This window comes from Haliotis rubra, unplaced genomic scaffold (genome assembly GCF_003918875.1).
Source record: "Haliotis rubra isolate DU_JTF1 unplaced genomic scaffold, ASM391887v1 Scf513, whole genome shotgun sequence".
Lineage (NCBI taxonomy): Eukaryota > Metazoa > Mollusca > Gastropoda > Lepetellida > Haliotidae > Haliotis > Haliotis rubra.
Window position 1 is genome coordinate 81,851 of NW_025767206.1, and position 22,926 is coordinate 104,776.

General features: G+C 41.2%; 1 protein-coding gene across 1 annotated transcript in view; it reads right to left on the reverse strand.

Annotated features, from left to right (window-relative positions):
• Positions 1–2,170: 2,170 nt before the first annotated feature.
• LOC124292334 (histidine decarboxylase-like) overlaps positions 2,171–22,926 on the reverse strand; it is a 111,835-nt gene continuing 91,079 nt past the window's right edge. The window contains exons 8-14 of the mRNA XM_046729417.1: positions 16,754–16,916; positions 15,503–15,573; positions 10,990–11,009; positions 9,600–9,698; positions 7,405–7,506; positions 5,145–5,342; positions 2,171–3,508 (exon numbers count right to left, since the gene is read on the reverse strand). Coding sequence (XP_046585373.1) covers positions 2,951–3,508; positions 5,145–5,342; positions 7,405–7,506; positions 9,600–9,698; positions 10,990–11,009; positions 15,503–15,573; positions 16,754–16,916 — 1,211 coding nt within the window. The 3' untranslated portion in view covers positions 2,171–2,950. The remainder of the gene's footprint in view (positions 3,509–5,144; positions 5,343–7,404; positions 7,507–9,599; positions 9,699–10,989; positions 11,010–15,502; positions 15,574–16,753; positions 16,917–22,926) is intronic.

Here is a 22,926-nt window from a genome sequence, read left to right on the forward strand (position 1 = left end):
AACGTCGCGTCTTGGAAAACTGACCATAACGACCAGAACATTATATTGTGTTATGGTCTAACATCTCTATGTTTCATAGAACGATATTTTGTCCTGATTTAGATCTAGAAGTGATTCCGCAAATGGAACCCTAGTCTTTTTCGGGTGGGATTTCTGGATGTGATCTCCGTTCAAGCGGTTTTGTTGCATCGTTCCTGTAGTCCTTTATGGGGGAAAACAATGGAAGAAAATTCAAATGAAACATTTACGGAAATAAAAACACTTTTTAAATTATTACACCAACAAACAACTTAACTAAAATTGTATCTTTCATTTTTAACATGCCGATGTTATATTAGAACAAAGTATTTGAAACATGTATTTAAATCCGGATATTACGAAGGTATTAATTCACGATGTATCGATTTCGCTTCAAAAATATATATATCAGTACGTATTTAATATCATGTTTGTAATTACGAATTCAAAATGTCTTATTATCTGTTTTGTGAAAGCTGATATGTCCAACCTGAAGGTGCAAATTAAAACCACATTCATGTACGTACGTCACAAAGAATGACGTCAGAGTTCCGCAGTAAGATACGACATCGACGTGTTTGGTAAGAAGCAATGCTCAAAAGTCAGATTCTATCAATTTCATTTCCGGAAAGTTAAATGGTAACACGAATGCTTCGGATTATGATTATGATTATATTAGTGATGCACGCCAATGAATGAGGCTAGAATTAAGATGGTTAACATTACGTTATAAATCCAATTTCGTTATACCCTGTTAACGGTTAATATATATGACTCGAGAATTAGTACTAAAACATAATAAAATTCCATTTGGCCATAACTAAACCATGCAAATTACGAAATGAATACAGAAATATGTAATAAAACATACATGGGTTTCCTTTACAGAATTGTATCACTTTGGGACACTTTTAGCTGAAAATGTGATAAAATAAAAGCAACAAAACCATGGTGTATGATCCCCAGGGAGTTGAGATTGATAATACGATGTGCCGCTTGAGATTGACATCCAATGATCGAGGGAAAAACAAAGCGTCTTTGGGCAGCTCAGCTGGATATTGACGCTATACAAATATTATTAGCATAATAATAACTATAATAATGTACATTTACATAATCGTACAAAAGGCTCTGCTACAACACAAAGTCCATTGTATGTTTCCGTCTTTATCGTGTCGGTGAATCAGTATCCAATAGCAACGATACCAGGTGTTGGCGAAAAGGTAACCCCGTCACGTGCAAAGCCAACACGGGGACAAACTGTTCCAGTCTAAACAGGGATTTGTTTTTCTTCACACTACATATTTGTCATTGATTTGTTACATTTATGGGGGCGGTGGGGTAGCCTTGTGGTTAAAGCGTTCACCCGTCACGCCGAAGACCCGGGTTCGATTCCCCACATGGGTACAATGTGTGAAGCCCATTTCTGGTGCCCCCCGCCGTGATATTACTTGAATATTGCTAAAAGCGGCGTGAAACCATTCTCACTTGTTAATTTTTCTAATGGTTTTACATGATTAGCGCAGTACTTTGAATTTTTTTTAGGACAGAATAATTTGTAAACTCTGATAAAAATACGTTTTGAAACAAATAAATGACTTTTGCGTCGGACGATCGTCTTTGAAATCAGTGCACAAAGAGAATACTCGATTGTACTTAAAAGTTGTGAAATAACAGCTGACGCGCTATTCACAACCTAATCCAAGTCACTTACGAAATATTCCGAAGATTTGTCGGGCTGGGACACCGGGTGTCTAAGTGCGAGGATGCGATACATAAGTAAATGTATTATCCCCAACATAATGATACCTCTTGTATTCCAAACACAAAGTTTCAAAATGTTCCCTGAAAGCATGTGTTGTTTGTTCAGGAAATTGTGTTGTATGAAGTAGTGATCTTATTCTTAAAGATGATTACAGTCAACTACCGTTCGGTTCAGTGAAAGTTAAAGCTTGGTCCCTGCGCATTCATATTTAGTCATCATATAATATTTGTGTGAAACATCGGATAACTCGAAGTAGTTACCTAAGTCTCTGCAGTTTCATATACTGTTCTAAAGAAATTAAAGAACACCGTTCATTTCATATTTCTACATAGAGTGCGAAATACTTTCCAAATTTTGATAGTGACTGTGTAGATTTACTGGCCCGACTGGAGTTTTACTTACCACGGGCTAGCGGGCCAGTGGCTATTTCGCACACTGTTTCTACCATCCGTCATGGAATTGCTTTCTCATGGGACTATATTTAATATGTATAGTATGTATAACAACATTTCTTCAAACTGAATGATAGAAAAACCAAAACAGAAGATGACATTGAAAACCATTTGTAATGTTTGTTGTTAAGAACAGAACAAAATAAACTATGAGGTTAAATACACCGCTCCCAAATAAACCACACATATAGTAACACGCACAGTAAAACACCCATACATTTGAACCCAAAACCTTGATAAGAAGTATACCTGTATTCTAATCCTGAAAGGTGAAAGAATACATATACTAGGACGTAAATACATAGCAATAACAATACATATCTACATTTTATAATATTCCATAGAAACTTACAGCAGTGTGAATTATGCATATGTAATCTAAATATCGTCCGAACAATATGCTATAGAATACTTTGAATATTTCCCTATCTACACATCATTATCTTAATTCAAAATATCGTACACTTGACTATCACAACCATTGAATCGTTTCTGGATTGGATTGGAACCCAAAAAGATACATAACAATGCTTTTCACAAATCGTAAAAATATCATTTCTACAACTCTGACATATTTATGTTAGCATCCATTTTGGAAATAATTCTTCCATGATTAATACATTGCATTTGATTGATCAACCATGTATCCAAATGTCTAGTTCATCATGTGATAACATTTATTTGCACAACCAGATTGTAACTTTGATTTAAAATCTCAGTCTTCAACCGGCTTTCCACAATGCTTGCAAATCATGTGGATGCCATTTTGGCTTTGAGAGACGCCTTCAGCATGCTCTTTCACTGCATTCCCAAGCTTCAACTCGGCATCACATCCATTTTCCTCCACACTGTCGGATCTAAACAGCCCTGACTGGGTATCACTGTCGTAAGAAGATGTTTCCAGAATTTCATCAATTTTGGAATCAAGAGAACCTTGCTTGAAGCGACCAGGGGACCTCCTGATTGCAAACAGGTTGCAATCCAAGCTCTGTTGTTTTGTTTGGTCTTTGAGTTTCATGCGGCGGCGAGGCGATAGCATTATCGTCTTGCCGTTAAAATCTCCTCGACTCAGCTCCTTGGCAAACTCAACAATGATGTTGTTGTTGTCGAAGATGGCGGCAAAACTCCCATTGATAAACTTGGGTGACATGGGGACATTGCTTAAGATCAGACTCATACCAAAATCCTTTCTCTTTATGCTCGGCACTCGCATAATTACCTGGCGTTTCTCGGGGACAGCGGTTTCTAATATCTCCTTTTTCACCTCCGGAACCTTTTGAACAAAGACATGTTTAGGAATTCATATTTTACTCTCTGACATGATCAATAATAAAAAGGAGAAACCATGTATACAGTGGACATGAAACCTAGTACCTTTATGACAAGAAAAGCTTCAAAACCATTTCATAATCGTAGGAAATCCGGATCCATTCCTCAAAGAAGAGTCCAATGCTCGTTTCTGATTGCCCGTACATCATAGTCATGTGTTTATGAACCGTCACGTCTCGAGGAATTACGTTGGGTATCTACTTTTTAGACTGATGCCTCAAAATTGGAAAATAAACGCTAAAGGCGGTACTGGCGTCTTTATGAGTGAGTGAGTGAGTTTAGTTTTACGCGGCACTCAGCAATATTCCAGCTATATGGCGGCGGTGTGTAAATAATCGAGTCTGGACCAGACAATCCAGTGATTGACATCATGAGTATCGATCTGCGCAATTGGGATACGATGACATGTGTCAACCAAGTCAGCGAGCCTGACCACCCGATCCTGTTAGTCGCCTCTTACGACAAGCATGGGTTACTAAAGGTTCATTCTATCCCGGACCTTCACGGGTCGGCGTCTTGATGAGAAAATTTTGGACATTCCTGTCTACTTGCCTTCAAAAGATATTTATGTACAATTTCCTTCCAAATGAGACTATCCAGGAAATATTTCAATATTTCAAAACCCTAATTGTAAACCAAAAGTCACTGTGTTCTTTAATCTGATTGGTTGAAAAACGTGATCAAATGGTATTCGATTCCCGGAAATTCGCTGCGTATTAATACATACAAACATCGCTCACACCATTGTATTGGTACGTCGTCAGCTGTGATGACGTCATTCAAATCATATTGTGACGTAAAGTCCGAATGACGTCACAAATGAGCAGTTCCAGATGCTACCATGAGAGACAGCCGAAACGGCCGGTTGATGACATTTCACTGCTGTACCCGTACACGATGTCAATGAGTGCAGACAAGCGTGGACCTTTTGGTTTACTTTTGTGTTTACAATGTCGATAAACATCATGTGTTGGCCAATTTCCGGGTGTTATTGAGTATTTGAAGCATGGGAATATTCCATTTGAAACCTCCGGCTGACGCCGTCGGTTCCAAATGAATTCCCGTGCTCGAGATGTTATATCGAGACAACCGAGATATCGAGTTATCAGAGTCCGACACAACGGTGCTCGACTGTATATAGATAGGGACCAATCATTTTGTGTTTTCAGATCTGGATGTATTTTCATACATTATGTACCTGATCTAATCAAATAAAGGTTAAAACATAACGGTACTTAAGTTTCTCTGTTCTCTGAGAGAGAATCCTTGGTGTATAATGTTCCTTCATTTTGAGGGAAAAGTAACATTACAATTACTCTTTCCATGATGAAAACAGTATCCGCCGAAACCATTCTACAATTCCGACAATATATTGAGCCAGTGTTTATCAATCTCTATCAAGTGGGGACGACACCCTGTGTTCGCGAAAAGGTTTGGAATGGAATATAGGATCTACACTTTCTGGAAACATTACCTGCCTGCATCAATGTCATCGCGACTTTCTGGTGCACTGTACATGTATTCTTTAACGACATCAATATCAGCGCGATTTCTAAGGGGAAATAACTCTTTACAAATACCTCATCCTCGTCGGCTAATACTCTGGTGGCGGTGTCCCTAATGGTAACCCAGTCCCGCTCGAGGTCATCATCAGTTGTGTACTGTGACGTCACGGTGAATCTTATGACGTATTTGTCCTTCAATGCTGCTGGCACCATGTGGAGTCTACCAGATTTGTTTAACCGCTTCAACAGTGCCTCTGTGTTGTCGTTGTCGTCCTGGAAGGTAAACGTTAGTGAGTGAGTGAGGACATGCTCATGCTGTTGATCACTGGATTATCGGGTCCAGACTCGATTATTTACAGACTGCCGCCATTTAGCTGGAATATTGGTGAGTGCGGCGTAAAACAACAAACATCCAACCAAGCCTTAGTAACCGACCATTAGATTTCTTAGTGGTTCGGGGGAGTGGGGTGGTGGTGGAGCGATTTGGGGTAAGAGTGAGTGAGTGAGTTTACGCCGCACTCAGCAATGTTCAAGCTATATGGCGGCGGTCTGTAAATTATCGAGTCTGGACCAGACAATCCAGTGATCAACATCATGAGCATCGATCTACGCAATTGGGAACCGATGACATGTGTCTACCAAGTCAGCAAGCCTGACCACCTGACCCCGTTAGTCGCCTCTTACGACAAGCATGGGTTACTGAAGATCAATATTCTAACCCGGATCTTCACGGGTACTTGGGGTAAGAGCTTTGATTGAGTGCAGATCCTCAGCTCAACATCAGCTGCGCAAAGAGATATTTTTTCAATCACAACCACGAACCAATAGCTGGAATATTGCTGAGTGCGGCGTTAAACAACAAACCAATCACTGAGGTTCCATGTTCACAATTACTGCTCCCCATTCTCTCATCCCTTCGCGAGTTTTCCACGCCAGGCTTATCGGAAAACAAACTTCACCAATTTAAACCAAGGTTTATTCTGCTTGCTTGAAAGATGTGAAGATGCAGATAAACGGCTATCAACATATTTCACACACATCAGTCAAATCGGTTGCAGCTAGCAGAATTGATGATGCGCCATTGACAAGAACGAGGGTTTATTGGTAAGACGGTGTGAGGAAAGAGCACAAAGAAGAACCGCCAGCATCATTATCCTATCACACTCTGCTTCATCTGTAATGACATGTATATACAAACGAGGGCTTTAACAGTTACTCACACATCAAAAGTCGCGGCTTCTGACGTTCATTAAACCATGTTATCCGAGAGTCTCCAGAACGAACCAAGGAGCTTGTTTCAAAGGTTACGCTCGACAAAGCTTCCAATATAAGTAGCTTAAAGCCTATTGGCTGCTATAGGGAGCTTTTGTAAGCAGCTTGACGATACCTTTATAATTATTAATTATTCATAAAGCTTATTCCTTGTATCGTCAATCATTCGTTCAAAGAACAAGTTTATGATCTTCACGCCACCTTAACTTGAGCAGTAATTTTGGTAATTGTTTTCATCGTCAGTAGCTGAGGTTTATGAAAGTATTTTCATATCATTCTGTTCATAGTTTCTACAGACCGCCTCCGTGGTGTAGTGGTGAGAGCGTCCGCCCGGAGAGCGGAAGGTTGCGGGTTCGGGTTCGACCGCGTCATACCAAAAGACGTAAAAATATGGTACTTGTTGGTCCCTGCCTGGCGCTCGGCATTAATGGATACATCAAGGACTGGTCAGCTCAGAGTCAGTATAATGTGTCTGAGTGGGGTATTCATGCTTCACTGCGGAATGGTATCTCAGTGGGCTAGCACTATAAAACCAGCTTAAGTCTGGGCTAGTACAAGCAGCCACACATACACATACACACGCATACACGTCGTCATATGAGCGAAATATTCTCAAGCATGACGTTAAACCCAATTTTACCTCACCTCATAGTTTCTACAGGGGTGTGGTAAGCCTGGTGGTTAGAGCGTTGTCTCGTCACGCCAGCTTTAGGACATCAGCCTTTTGATAATCTGGGCAGGTGGTTGATGTGGTGCGCAGAAAGCCACACCTTAGGGGTACGACGACACTCCATCAACTAACTCCTGACCTCCCCTTCCAGTAGGACTAGTCTTAAGGCCGATCTGGGTTCCTACGGATCAGGGGCGGTGGGGTAGCCTAGTGGATAATGCGTTCGCTCGTCGCCCTGAAGACCCGGGTTCGATTCCCCACATGGGTACAATGTGTGAAGCTCATTTCTGGTGTCCCCCGCCGTGATATTGGTCAAATATTGCTAAAATCGGCGTGAAACTAAACTCACTCACTCATTCACTCACTGCCACAATGTACTGCACGCCAACTCACCCTCAAACAGAAGACTACCATGCCAAGGACTCGCTCTGCTGGAACTTCGAACCTTTCGTCGTTTCTCACCATCATTTCAAACTTCTTTGCCAATCTCACACCCTGAAAGAAACATCATGTCCTTAAAATGAACCCACAAGGATCATTCGTATTCTCTCGGCTATTTCCGTTGACTCGTCGGACAACAATGGAGTAACGTAGTTTTGGTGTAAACCGAATGTTCCATCGGTATAAAGTTAAAAAAACATAGCAGGTTTTGTAAACAAACATTTATGCTTAGGTATGTTACGCAATAATAGTACGGTCCCGAGTGCCTAAAAGTCGTGTTGTGTAATCTGATAGTCACTTGAACAGGTGAAATTACTTATTGCCGATAGAAGGGATAATAGTAGTAGGAGTAGTAGTAGTATTGGTGGTGACGGTGGTGCTGGTTGTAGTCGTAGTAGTAGTAGTAGCAGTAGTAGTGGTGGTGGTGGTGGTGGTAATAGTAGTAGTTGTTGTTGTGGTGGTGGTGGCGGTGGTGCTGGTTGTAGTAGTAGTAGTAGTAGTAGAAGCAGTAGTAGTAGTAGTAGTAGTAGTGGTGGTGGTGGTAATAGTAGTAGTTGTTGCTGTGGTGGTGGTGGTGATGGTAGTAATAGCAGCAGCAGTAGTGGTAGTAGTAGTGGTAGTGGCAGCAGCGGTGGTGGTAATGGTAGTGAGTGAGTGGTAGGTAGCGGCGAGTAGTAGTGATGGTAGCAGTGAAGTAGTAGCGAGTGTAGTAGTAGTGGTAGTAGTGGTGGCAGTGGTAGTGGTGGTGAGTAGTAGTGGTGGTGAGTGGTGGTGCAGCAGTAGTGGTGGTAGTGGTGGTAGCGGTGGTGGTGGTGGTGGCGGTAGTGGTAGCGGTGGTGGTAGTGGTGGTGGTGGTAGTAGTGGTGGTGGTGGTGAGTAGTGGTGGCGGTAGTGGTAGCGGAGTGGTGGCAGTGGTAGTGAGTGGCGGTAGTGAGTAGTGGTGGTGACAGTGGTAGCGAGCGGTGGTAGTAGTGGTAGTGGTGGTAGTGGTAGCGGCAGTGGTAGTAGCGGTAGTAGTAGTGGCAGTAGTGGTAGCAGTAAAGTGGCAGTGGTAGTGGTGGTGGTAAGTGGTGGTGGTGGCGGTGGTAGTGGTGGTGGTAGTAGTGGTGGTGGTGGTAGGTGGTGGTAGCAGTGGTAGTGGCAGTGATGATTGGTAACGGTAGCGGTAGCAGTGGTGGGTGGTGGTAGTGGCAGTATTGGTGGTAGTAGTAGCGGTAGTGGTAGCAGTAGTAGTGGTAGTAGCGGTGGTAGCAGTAGTAGTAGTAGCAGTAGTGGTGGTAGTAGCAGCAGCAGTAGTAGCAGTAGTAGTAGTAGTAGTAGCAGTAGTAGTAGTAGCAGTAGCAGCAGCAGCAGTAGCGGTAGCAGCAGTAGTAGCAGTGAGCAGCAGTAGTAGTAGTAGTGAGTAGTAGCAGCAGCAGTAGCAGCAGTAGTAGCAGCAGTAGTGCAGTGGCAGCAGCAGCAGTAGCAGCAGCAGTAGTAAGTAGCAGTAGCAGTAGCAGCAGCAGTAGTAGCAGTAGCAGTAGTAGCAGCAGTAGCAGCAGCAGTAGTAGTAGCAGCAGTAGTAGTAGCAGCAGTAGCAGTAGTAGTATAGCAGTAGCAGCAGTAGCAGTAGTAGTAGCAGTAGCAGTAGTAGCAGTAGTAGTAGTAGTAGCAGTAGTAGTAGTAATCATGGTAGTAGGAGTGTTCGTATTACTAGAAGTCACGTCGAGTACCTGGGTTCAATTCCGCATAATTGTACAATGTGTGACGTCCATTTCTTGAAACCATATTGACACATTAGTAGGCGTTGTAGTCGTAATGGCAGAAGTGGTAGTAAAATACATACAGTAGTTGTGGTAGTAATGGTGGTCGTTGTTGTAAAAGAGAGTAAAAATACACAAGAAGCCGTGATATGAAAAAAGTAGAACATTGCCAATATACAAGGCTGCCGAGGGTCTTTCATATTAAACGGCGAGCATATTCTTGTCGATGTCTAGAAACGTTTCTGTGAACTGTAGAACAACACTATTGATAAAACGGCGAAACATGGCCCATCCATAGCTCGGTCAATATACTTCTGTTTTATTAAAAAAAATGTTCCTCGCGTATATTCAATGTCGAAAGCTTTTGAGAGCCGTCTGCTGAAGCTAGACAGTCACGTGACTTACATGGCGGACATGTTTGCGAATACCCTCCACGCCAAACATCCTGAGAACAAACCACAGCTTGAGAGCTCGAAACCGCTTACTGAGGGGAACTTGCCAATGCTGAAATATGAAAAATTAATGATTATTTTTGCATTTTTTACGCTAACATTTTTACAGGTTTAGTTTTCCAGAAATTCGAAAGGTTACTGTATTTGAATTGCCTCTGCTTTCGACAAGCTGTTTCATATATGAATTATTACGATTTTCATGAAATTAAGTTAACATTTTTTAAAAAGAAATTTAATCAAAACTGCAAAGAAATTACTAAGAGAACCATAGAACCCTAGGGAGTGTGAACGTAGATCAATACCCATCGGTATTGTACACATATACTCAAGGAAAGAAATAGAGGAACACTTATAAAGGGGTTGAATGTGTGGATACTTCGCGGCACCGCGAAGAATAGGAGGCAGTTTTCTGCAAAATAACGGACACAAGGGACAAAGATATTTTAAACGTTTTCGTTTACATGGATTTATTTATTTTATTCATTTCTGTTTCGTTGATACTTTTTTCGGACCCCTTGTGATTCTTAGTCTTTTGGGTTTGAAGTAAAGTGCCTTGCAAAAGAAAGTACACACTGGGCAAATAGATTTGACCAAAAGCCTGGAAAAAGTCGATGAAGCACGGTGAACGTAAGGTCCAAAACACCCTATGATAATCATGCATCTTTATCAGGCCCAACAAGAAAACTTCGCCACTGTGCAGAAAAACGCATAATAATAAACATAATACCTCGATACTGAAATAGTCAAAACGGCAACTTCAAATCGCTAAAACTGCAAAAAAAACGAAGAACCTGCAACTTCGATTTTGCGCATGCGCACATGGAAGAGGAAGTCTCGACCACATGTTGACATTTTCCAGCTTGGACAAAAGTTACATTCCCTTTTTAAGTATTTCTGTTGTGTTATTTATCATCCTGATACTTGTGTGAACACTTGTTTAGTTTACTTTCCATTCGTATGAAATGATTGACAGCAATTATTTCGACATATTTAATACTTTTTCTACGCGAGGCGATGCACGGTTGCTCGGAAATTGGAAAGAAGCGCGGATCGTAATGCGCATGCACAGTAGTGGTCAAAGTTCGCTGATATAAAAATGTTGCAGTTTCATAGTCTTTCGTTGCGGTTTTTATTGCTTCAGTGGCGAGGTATTATGTTTATGTTGCCATTTCCACGATTAATGTGGGCTTTTCTGCGTTTTTCTGCACAGTGGGAAAGTTTTCTTTGGTAGGCCTGATTATGGAGTAGACATTTCTTAGTTGTTTCATTTTTATCCGACATCGAATCTTTAACCACATTGGGTTCTTTCTTTTGCTCGGTAGTGTATTTTAGCTTGTGTTTACCATATAGTCGATTGCAGCACCTGGAAACAAAGAAAACCATTGATAATGCAGTTCTTGAAGTATAAGGAAAACAATACGATGCATTTTGGACATTGAATGATAACGGAAGTTTTAATTACAGTGAGTGAGTGAGTTTAGTTTTACGCCGCTTTTAGCAATATTCCAGCAATGGGAGACCAGAAATGGGTTTCACGCATTGTACCCATGTGGGGAATCGAACCCGGGTCTTGGACGTGACAAGCCAACGCTTTAATCACTAGGCTACCCCACCGCCCTTAATAATTACAATACACTTTGACATTTTATTTTTTCAGTGAAGGAAGCAATGAGTGTTATATCTTATATCGCTTTGATTGTTTGTTTGTTTGTTTGTTTGTTTGGTGCACTCAGCAACATACAAACTACATGAAGACGACAAAAAACAATCGAAACTAGGCCAGACAAACCAGGGATTGATGTTGTGAGCACCGTCCATGCTATCGGGACACTACCCTGACCAGCAATAGAGCACTGTGGACCACTCGCACTGGAAACCCCAATTGACTCTGGGCGTTGGGGTAGCCTAGTGGTTAAGGCGCTCGCCCGTCACGCCAAACATCCGGGTTCGATTCCCCACATGGGCACAATGTGTGAAGCCAATTTCCGGTGTCCCCCGACGTGATATTGCTGGAATATTGATAAAAGCGGCGTAAGACCATACTCACTCATTCACTCCCTATTGACTCTAGCTAAGTGAGTGAGTGTGGTTTTACGCCGTTTTTATCAATAGTCCAGCAATATCACGGCGGGGGACACCAGAAATGGGCCTCACACATTGTAACCATGTGGGGAATCGAACCCGGGTCTTCAGCGTGACGAGCGGACGCATTAACCACTAGGCTTCCCCACAGCCCACTCTGCCTTAGTGTGACTGAAGGTGAAATCTGGTTAACGATCTCGATAAATGATAGCACCATGTTAGGCCAATGAAATACCACACCACAATTTAACACGGATACTCCACGAGATACTGACATCGAGCCGTTGGTTCTCGTGTTATCAGTCTGAAATCGCGCGAAAGGCACATTTAACGTTTAGTGTTTGACACTACCGGTCAATCAGCTCTCTGGACAGAGGACTATCTGTCCAGTGTCCATTAGACCATGGAGTGGAACTGCTATAGATTCAGTAAGTTGGACATAAGTAATCTGTAATTTGTTTGTTTGTTGTTGGTTGTTTAACGCCACACTCAGCAATATTTCAGCAATATTACAGTGGTCGGAAAATAATCCAGAAAACCAGTGATTGACATCATGAGCATCGAATGACGCAACTGAGATGCAATACATCAACCAAGTCAGCGAGCCTGACCACCCGATCCAATTAGTCGCCTCTTCCGACAAGCAAGCCCGGATCTTCACGAGTCGCAAACACTGAGTAAAACCCATTGGTAAAACAGCCCTTCCCTCATGCGGCGTAGCGCATCCCAATCTTTGTCGCCTTTAGTAAGCTCTTTGAGCGAAACCATTCACAGCACACGATGCTCACAGGCGGACTGAGCCGGTTAGTCGCCTCTTCCGACAAGCATGGGTTACCAAAGATCAATTCTAACCCGGATCTTCACTCGTGTCATGATTGTCATGACGTTACTCTTGAATTCAACGTCGACATTAGATAAGTACCGATGGTACCTGCTTCCGTCACAACAGAACTAACTGGTGAACAGAAATCAGAAATTATCAAATCGTTTTAATTCGGATATCTATAAAACTGAAAAGCAATAAATATTATTGTAATGTAGCATACAGACATATTTCCAACAGCTGAGATGACGAAAGAAATCATTTATCCAAGATGTGTACCGCATAACATGTAAAACATGTTTCCTTCTCCAGGTTCCATTGAGTAACGTTAATCAACCAATCAAAACACAGGACACATTCGCATGTTACAACACACCATAAACCCACTTGTCACGGAGTTATCGACTGGCTCGCCTATCATCATGATATGAATTGGTGATAATGGCATCTCACACAAAAATACCCTAAGGACCCAGCATGCCCTTTAATCTTTAATCATGTTTAATCTTCCATGAAATCACAACAAAGATTAAAGCAAACTATCAGACACATTTAACAAGATTTGCTCCAAAAAACTTTCATTCTAACCCTCATATCATTAAATACAGTTTACGAGCTCCAGGACAACGCTGGTTTTTGAGCTCACCATGTCATGGTTTAAACAGCTAATGTTACAGATTAAACAAAAAGTGTCACGTTTTTCTATCGCTTTCTTTCGTATTTACATTGTGCACAAGCGTGAAGTTTCCTGGCGATTTCATGAGTTCATGCGTGTGATAAAATTCCGATTTCGTGTCAGAAGTTCGCTGATGCGTTTTCGTGACGACAGTGTTGTAAAACACGTCACACGCTGCGATGATTTGTCAGTGATTGGCTGTTTGAAATAAAATTGGGAATGGTTCTAGCTGAAACGAAATACATGTATCAGGAGTGTATTATTTTCATTTGAAATAAAATAAAGGTTAAACTATTGTTTTCGGGCCTGTCCAGACGGACATTTTTTCACTTATTGTTTAAACGCCTCCGTGGATGAAGCGTTGACGGGAGGTCGTACCTTCCTAAGGCGAGAGAGTTGACTATAAAAGTCCAATTTCCATCTTTGCTGAACTGGATTGGAATTTTGTGTTTCGATCAGAGGCTATTACGACAAATGCGAACCCGCGAAGATCCGAAGAATTGGTCTTCAGTAACCCATGCTTGTCGTAAGAGGCGACTAACGGGATCGGGTGGTCAGACTCGTTGGTTTAATTGATGCATGTCATCGTATCCAAATTGTGTAAATCGATGCTCATGATGTCAATCACTGGATTGTCTGGTCCAGACTCGATTATTTACACACCGCCGTCATGTAGCGGGAATATTGCTGAGTGCGGCGTTGAACAAACAACAAACAAACAAAAACGAGTTATGTCCCACCAATCACATTCCACCTATCACCTTACATAAACATTCGTTTCAAACGCACGAAATGGCGGAGATGTATGTCTGTTTGATAATCAAGATCGTTAATGCAATAAAACTGGTCTTACCTCGTCTAGTGCATCAACCTACTTGAACACCTTGATAAAAAACATGAAAAGATTTGGAAAAATTCTGAAGAAGCCCAGATGAAGGAAAATATGTTTTGCAAATACTTCTAGCGACGACAAACTGCAAGGCAGTTTTTATGTACCGGATGTCACTATCTTTACACGATTTTAGGGGAGGGGAGGGGAGGGAAGGCGTGGCGAGGTGAAATTGGGTTTAACGTCGTGCTTGAGAATATTTCGCTCATATGACGACGTGCATGCGTGTGTATGGGTATGTGCGGCTGCTTATACTAGCCCAGACTGAAGCTGGTTTTATAGTGCTAGCCCACTGAGATACCATATCATGAATACCCCACTCAGACACATTATACTGACTCCGAGCCGACAGTCCTTGTTGTACCCATTGATGCCGAGCGCCAGGAAGGTACCAACAAGTACCATATTTTAACGTCTTTTGGTATGACGCGGTCGGGGATCGAACCCGCGACCTTCCGCTCTCCGGGCGGACGCTCTAACCACTACACCACGGAGGCGGTCCTCCACATAAAGGGTTTCAAACAAGAACTGGTCGACTCGGCGACAATGGTCTGAGTGGGTATCATTGCTCCAGCTCGACACGGTATCGAGCAATAGTCAAAAGAAGTACAAGCGCACGCATCTGACCGCAAGTACCAGCACATGTTCATATAACAATATATTGTTGGTCACGCTAAAATATATGGAACAAGACGTATAAATTCTTGTTTGGTTTGACCTCTTTGCTAGTCGAAGGTGACGAAATTGGGAATCTGCTGGTATTCCATTTTAGAACAGGGGCTGTGGGGTAGCCTAGTGGTTGAAGCGTACGCTCGTCACGCCGAAGACTGTGGTTCGATTTCCGATGTGGGAACAATGTGTGAAGTCTATTTGTGGTGTCCAACATCGTCACACTGTAGGAATGGGGCTAAATGCGGCGTAAAAGCATACTCACTCACCCAAAGTTGGAATTACCACGCACGCACGCACGCACGCACGCACACGCCTGTCAAAAAGTTAACTACAACCCTGGACAAGAACTACCTGGGATATTTTGAAATAACGTCATCTTATGGGCATCCACCATTTATCCAAATACCAGCGCCTTGAGCATGCACCAGTTGTGTGGATATGTGCGCTATATAAATATACTATAATAAGTGGATCGGATGGTCGATGACTTGGTTAGTTGAAGGCGGGTCGTGAAAACCCGACAGCGTGGGTAGGTGTTCATGACATCAATCACTGGTATGGTCTAAATCGGATATTTACAGGCTATCGTTGCGCAGGTGCAGCGTATCTGACTATGACGTGAAACCACAAGCAAATAAACAAACAAGCTATTTACACTAAGATTCCGTCGATAACACATTGTGACGTACATCACACATCATACGTCATACGTACCCGAGTTTTCGTGTTTTAAGTACAGTGGTTCCACGTTGAATGTTCGATGTAATGCTCCGCTGTTTTTCACCCTGAAGAAAACATGTTTAAAATATCACACAACGGTAATTGCTAATCAGCTCTTTGATATTTAGAAATAATTAATAATCATAAGCATCATCATAATCATAAAGCCTGGTATCCCATACAAACCACACCTATAGATAGATTTTATCTTTATAAGTAAGTGAGTTAGTTGGGCATTGGTTTCATAAAATTGTACCCATGTGGGAATCGAACCCGGGCGTGTTGAGTGAATGCTTTATCCACAAGGCTACCCCTTCGCCCCGATAATTAATAACAGTGCAGTATACCTCATAACGCTAAGGGGCGGTGGGGTAGCCTAAAGGTTAAAGCGTTGGCTCGTCACGCCGAAGACCCGGGTTCGAATCCCCACATGGGCACAATGTGTGAAGCCCATTCCTGGTGTCCCCCGCCGTGATATTGCTGGAATATTGCTAAAAGCGGCGTAAAACCAAACTCACACAGTCAGTCAGTCAATAACGCTAAATTGAGTGTCTATTGTTTAACACCGCACCCCGCAATATTCCAGCTATATGGCGGCGGTCTGTAAATAATCGAGTCTCGATCACACAACCCAATGATCAACTGTATGAGCATCGATCTACGGATGATGTGAATAGGAATTTTGTTACAATGCCCTGGAAAAGGCTTCACAGAACATTTGCCATGAACGTTATCAAAACGTCTGTGGGCGTAAATAGTCGCCCACACGCTGAGACTTAATGCCGAACTTACCCGTATGAAGTAAGTTGAAATCGAATAAACCTGTTTGTTTTATTTCCATCATGTGTGGATAATGTATTCGTCTGTCGCCGCTTTCAAGAATATGTCATATACAACGACGTACATCAATAAAGTGAGTCACTGACACAATCGAACTGGACGTTTCAACTGGGTCACCTTACAACTTGCTACGATTCTGGACAGAGCGTGGCGTTTGCTGAAATATCTCTTTGAAATGATTGTAAGCCTCATTTTACCAATGTATGGGTACCACGGGGGATGAGAAGGCGATGAGAATACAAATGCCTAAACTGTAACTATTTATTTATTTATTTGTTTGTTTGTTTGTTTGTTTGTTTGTTTGTTTGTTTGTTTGTTTGTTTGTTTGTTTGTTTGTTTGTTTGTTTGTTTGTTTTTTTGTTTGTTTGTTTGTTTATTTATTTATTTATTTATTTCAAACCTCACCACATGGCTGTACAGTCGAAGTGCACCATCATCCATTTCGATGGGTTGAAAGCGAACGACTGCGCATAATCCACGCCTTCCATGTACTTCCGGTACTCTGGACAAACGAAAGCTGTCCCGGCGTACGCCGCATCGATATGCATCCACAATCCTTCCGCTTCACCTGCGAAAAAAATAGTCCGTTAGATATATATCAATATAATCTTGACAAACAAACGCAGGGCAGAGCACCCGGTACTCATTTGCATATTTTATTATTCCGCGTAATTATCGCGTCCATGTACATCTTTAATTCTTCCGCGGCACGAAAAAAGCCAACAAAAAGTCCGTTATTTCAGGACACTGGACAAACAAAGGCAATGGGAGTGTGCTGCATTTGTATGCAACTTTAATCATATCGCTTCGCCTAAAAATATCTCAGCCATAACATTTGGAATTCTGGTGAAACAAACGTACTCTCAGTTTACGCTGCATCGATCTTTCTGCCTCGCTCTCTAAAACATAGTCCCTTACTTCCGGAATTCTGGCCAAACGAAAGTAGTTCGGTGTCCGCTGCACCGAAGTGCAACTTAATCCTTCCACAATCAAAACATAGTCTATTACACAAACAGCATCATCAGTTACAGCTGAATCTAACACGGAGGGTATCTGGAAGAATCCCTTTTTTAACCGTTACCACGATAAACGACTCCGTCAACTTCAACGCTTAAGGCAATGATCTGATAGCGCGATTCACTTAGATATCGGCCTACCTAGATAAACCACGATCTGCTAGTAATTTGATCTGGATCCCAATTTCGAATTTCATTACCAATTTAGTCGTTGAAAGTTTCGCCACGAAAATAACCAAAGTGGTGGAAAAATCGAAATTTAAGCAGAATTTGATAGCTGTGTAAACGTCAATCACAGATACACCGCCTCACAGAATCTGTGATAACAATGTTATTAAGGCAGTTAATCGGAGGGATAGTGGCACAAGTATTTCTAGTGGACAGGGGAAGATGTCTTGAGAACGTGGCATTGATATTTAGCTTCAAAAAAATAGCAGGTGTCAGTTTTATTGTCTTAAAACACACATGCTTGTCATAGAAATTGACGACTCGCTTTTCTACGTCAAAGCTACTTTGATTTTTCTCGAAAATAGTAAACTCAACCCTACTCGAAATTGCACTTGGACGTTTTTTACGTCGTTTGAAGAGGAAAATAATTTGAAAACATAATTTGTAGTTGTAAAAAACAAATCAGTGAACTAATAGTATATCTTAATAAGTGTCCTACAATATTTCTTTTAAGAAAATAGAATAACAGCAATGTAAATTTTAAAACTGCTTCAGGAATAAAGATAGACGGTTATTACGCATTATTAAACCGATGCACACCTGCATGTTGGAATAGAATAGGAAGAAGTACACTTTGGGTATACCGAATGGCAGTTGAGATAGCAGGTGTGTGGATTGGTAAAATCAATATGGGTCTGGGTAGCCTATGATAATGGTTTAGTGACAAAATGGTGGTTGACATAACCGCGTTCGATTATCAAAATTTGAGTGAACTTATCTAAACGAGGTTACCACATTGTTACAACCCCATGCACAATGTGCACACTGCTGAAAGAAGTGTAAAATCACTCACTCGCTCATCCATCCATTCACTCACACACACACGCACACACACACACACACTTACTTATTCACTCACTCACCTACTCATTCACCCACCCATTCAATCACTCACTCACCCCTCCACACACACACCTACACACACTCACTCACTCATCCATTCACCCACACACACAGACACACACACCCCACACACTCACTCACTCACTCACTCTCTCTCTCTCACACACACACACACACTCACTCACTCACTCACTCACATTGACTTTGGTTGTTGTTGATGTTGACCAGTTCTATCTTCTGGGTTGATCACAGTTACCCTACGTGCACCACTACGCCTACTCTGGTAAGATTTGTCAAGCAATGAACCACTGCCATGAGCTTTCATACCTGTGTGTCATAGAAAATCACGTGGCTGTTTCTCCTCCCCCTGGCGGGCATTTTGAATAGTCAGTGGGGTTGCATTTTATACATATCATTTACCCGCCACTGTCCTAAATTATACTTGGTTAACACTATTATAACGGGACTACCTCACACTTTAACTGGCTAGAGCGTCCGCCCAGAGAGCGGAAGGTCTCAGGTTCATCCCCGGTCGCGTCATACCACAATATGGTACTTGTTGGTCCCTGCCTGGCGCTCGGCATTAATGGCTACAACAAGGACCGGTCGGCTCGTAGTCGGTATAATGACTGTAATATTGGAGTTCGTCAAGGATGTGTTTTGAGTCCCTTCTTGTTCTCCATTTTTATAAACGATTTAGCTGATAGTATTGCATCGTTGTGTTATCCGGGCATACAGTTACATCCAGAATTAACTCAGTTGTTTCTCCTTCTATTTGCTGATGATGTCACTCTATTCTCTGACACCATCTATGGGCTACAAAAACGTATTAATGTCCTTGAACAGCATTGCAAGGAATAAAAGCTATATGCCAACTTAGATAAATCTAAAAATATTGTGTTTAGAAATGGTAGCATCCTTACTAAGCACGAAAAATGGTATCTAGGAGTGCGTTTCTTCATATAGATATTTGGGAATAGTATTTTCACAAACATTGCCATGGCATAAACATTTTGAGAGCTCTATTCTACAATCCAAAAAGGCTTTGTTCGGTATTTTGAAAAGTTTATAAAAATTTGAGCACATGAAATGTGATGTCTTCTTCAGAATTTTTGACACTAAAGTAATGCCTATTTTGCTTTATGGTGCCGAAGTATGGGGTTTAGACTGTGATTGTAATTCATCCATTGAAACAGTGCATACCCTAGCTTGTAAATACCTACTCTGTGTTAAACTATGTACCCCTAACCACGTTGTACGTGGCGAATGCGGGAGATACCCTATGTATATTTTTGCGTACAAACGCTGTATTATGTATTGGTACAAACTGTTAAATATGCCTTCTATACGTTTCCCTAAGATATGTTACAATTTATTACTGTTAGATGCTTCAAATTAACTGGACATCAAAATTAAAAAACTTATTGTATACAATGGGTTTTGGATACGTATGGGAAATTCAATTTATTCCTAATATAAACCTTTTTATTTCTGAATTCATATCTAGAGCCCAAAACACATATTTACAGGAAAGGCATTCCTCGTTGTCTAATGGCTCAAAAACTTACCTATATTCTCACTTTATTTTTGGTGTTGAGCCATATCTCCATTGCATAACTATCAAGAAATTTCGTATTGCCTTAGCGAGGTTCAGGTGTAGTTCACACCAACTGAATATAGAAACTGGTAGATATATAAAGAAACCAAAAACCAGAAAAAAGGTTGTGTGAAATGTGTGCCTGTAACTATGTAGAAAATGAGTACCACTTTTTACTGATTTGTACTGCCTATGATGATCTACGTAAACGTTTTATCCCTGTCGATGTTTTCACCCATCCAACCTTGTGTAAATTTAACCGACTGATGAGTAATGCTACTCCTCTTGTTTTAAGAAATCTTGCCATGTTCATCGTCTATGCTAACAATCGTCGTCGCCACAGCTTGAAGGCTGCCAATGTATAACGTTGTACCATGGGCCGATGACCTACATTCACATGACTAAAGACTAGAAATGATGTGTCTAAGTGGGGTATTCATGCTTAACTGCGGCATGGTATCTCGGTGAGCTAGCACTATAAAACCATCTTAAGTCTTGGCTGGTACAAGCAACCACACATACACGCGCATGCACGTCGTAATATGAGCGAAATAATCTTAAGTGCGACGTGAAATCCAATTTCACCTCACCTCACCTTTATCTCACCTTTATCTCACCTTATAAATTCACACATACACAACCAAACGAACACGCCCATTAACACCCAAATACAGAGATACCTCGAAACGTTAAAATATCTTCATGGAAAGATTCAGAGGATTGCTTACATTTCGCTTCACTGTTAACTCTGTACCTAAATTAATTTACATGGAGATATCATTACTGTATATTTATAAACCATTTGTCTGTATGCGTGTATTCTTATTTCTATGTTGTTTGGTGCGGTGGGGTAACCTAGTGGTTAAAGAGTTGGTTGGCACGTCACGCCGAAGACCCGGGTTCGATTCCCCACATGGGTACAATATGTAAAGCCTTTAGCTGGAATATTGCTAAAAGCGGCCTAAAACCACACTCACTCTATATTGTTTTGGCGATTATTTGTGTATATATTTAATTATGCATGTAATTTTATCATTTTGTAAATACATTTAAAAGGGACAGTAGGCATCTAACAGAATAAATAAAATAATAAGTCACAATTGGGTTTTGCGTGTATGGCAGGCATATGAAAACAAAATCTGACACGATAAAGTATTTAATTAAAGATGCTCTAATGACCAAGCTAATGAGTCATAAATGAAATTACATTTAATTATTTAGCATAAAGAAATAATCTCATTCCGGATGCTAGCAAATAGGGCCTATTGACTTTATCCAAGTCTGTTTGCATGTCCTATGGGGATAATACATTTAAATCTCGCGAGACTACTTGGCGTGCAGGTCACGTGTTTTCTCGCGAGATGCGCCGCCATATGACGAAAACAGGAGACAGGACGTGACAGAGTAATTGACTGCAATTGAAACGTTTTACCAAATGTGGGAATTCAAGGTCTCCGCTTGTTAATAAAGGTCGCCCGTGGAACGCATGGAGAATGGTGATTACTAATTGCAGTTATCGACTGGTATGGCAGACTGGGCGACATGACTGTCTTCCATGTTCAACACGGGATCAAGTAGCGTGGGGTACCATTTGAACGCTGAACTTTGTAGGCTAGTTCGTCATTGAATTAGAGCAATCGTTTTAAAGAAAAATTGCGTTGAAACATACTCCCACTCGAATGTCAAGATGTACCTAATCGAAATTAATTCCTGCTACTATTTTTTTCTTAACCAGAGCATTTTCAGTTCCATCGTATTCACCGAATTCATTCTACCCAAAAAAGCTCTTTTCCATTTCAAATATTAGACCCATGCGGATAGCGCACGTGTTATCATAATTCTCTGTAATTGGGGGCGGTGGGGTAGTGTAGCAGGTAAAGCGTTCGCTCCGGGTTCGATTCCCCACATGGGTACAATGTGTGAAGCCCATTTCTGGTATCCCCCGCCGTGATATTGCTGGAATATTGCTAAAAGCGGCGTAAAGCTACAACCTTACTCACTTAATCTCAGAATGTTATTCAACTTAGCATAAAAGTTGTTAAACAAACGATCATAGTTTCAAATCGCTATTATTGGTTTGTATTACAAGGGGGCACGCGCAGTAGTTGGAATAGTGAAACAAATGCACGTGCGGTGCGTTGACTTAGACTACCGTAGAAACCAACCCTTCTTGTTCTCTGTTTTCATTTAATGTGCATACCCCTGTAATACAAACCAATAATAGCTATTTGAAACTATGATCGTTTGTTAAACAACTTCTTTCCTCGGTTGAATAAAATTCTGAGATTTAAATGTTCAGTTGGCAAGGTAAAAGTATGAGGATTCCCAAACTTAATTTCACTTTATTTGATTTACTTTTCTGCTTAAAGTGAATTTCATCGGTACGTTTTCACTGCAAACAGACTATAAACAATGATCTTTAAAATATTTCAGCAAGATCAAAGTGTGTTCTATAGGTGGCATTTAGCTGCGACTTATGCAGTGTAGCGAGGACGATAATATTTCTTGCAACATTTCAGCGCAGCATATATTTACTTATATGCTGACATTTTGTCATTCTACACCAAAATGGTCTTACAAATGTAAAAGATAAATTAAATTAATCCAAACATTTGTGTCACTACTTAGTATATATCTTCGACGTCAGAGATTAACCAGTCTAAATTATGTGAGGAAACAAATTGAAATATGCCACATTATATGAGTGATTCCCTAAAAGTATTTATTACAACAGGTGTTCTTGAAAAGGGCAAATCATGGCATATCAGCTAACTGTTAGATGAGGGTAAAAATATACACGACCGTCCTCAAGCAGCACCCTAAAATCACATATAGAAGTTTACATCAGGGCTTTATTATTTGCATTCGGAACTGCTTGTTTAAGGTCGCTAACA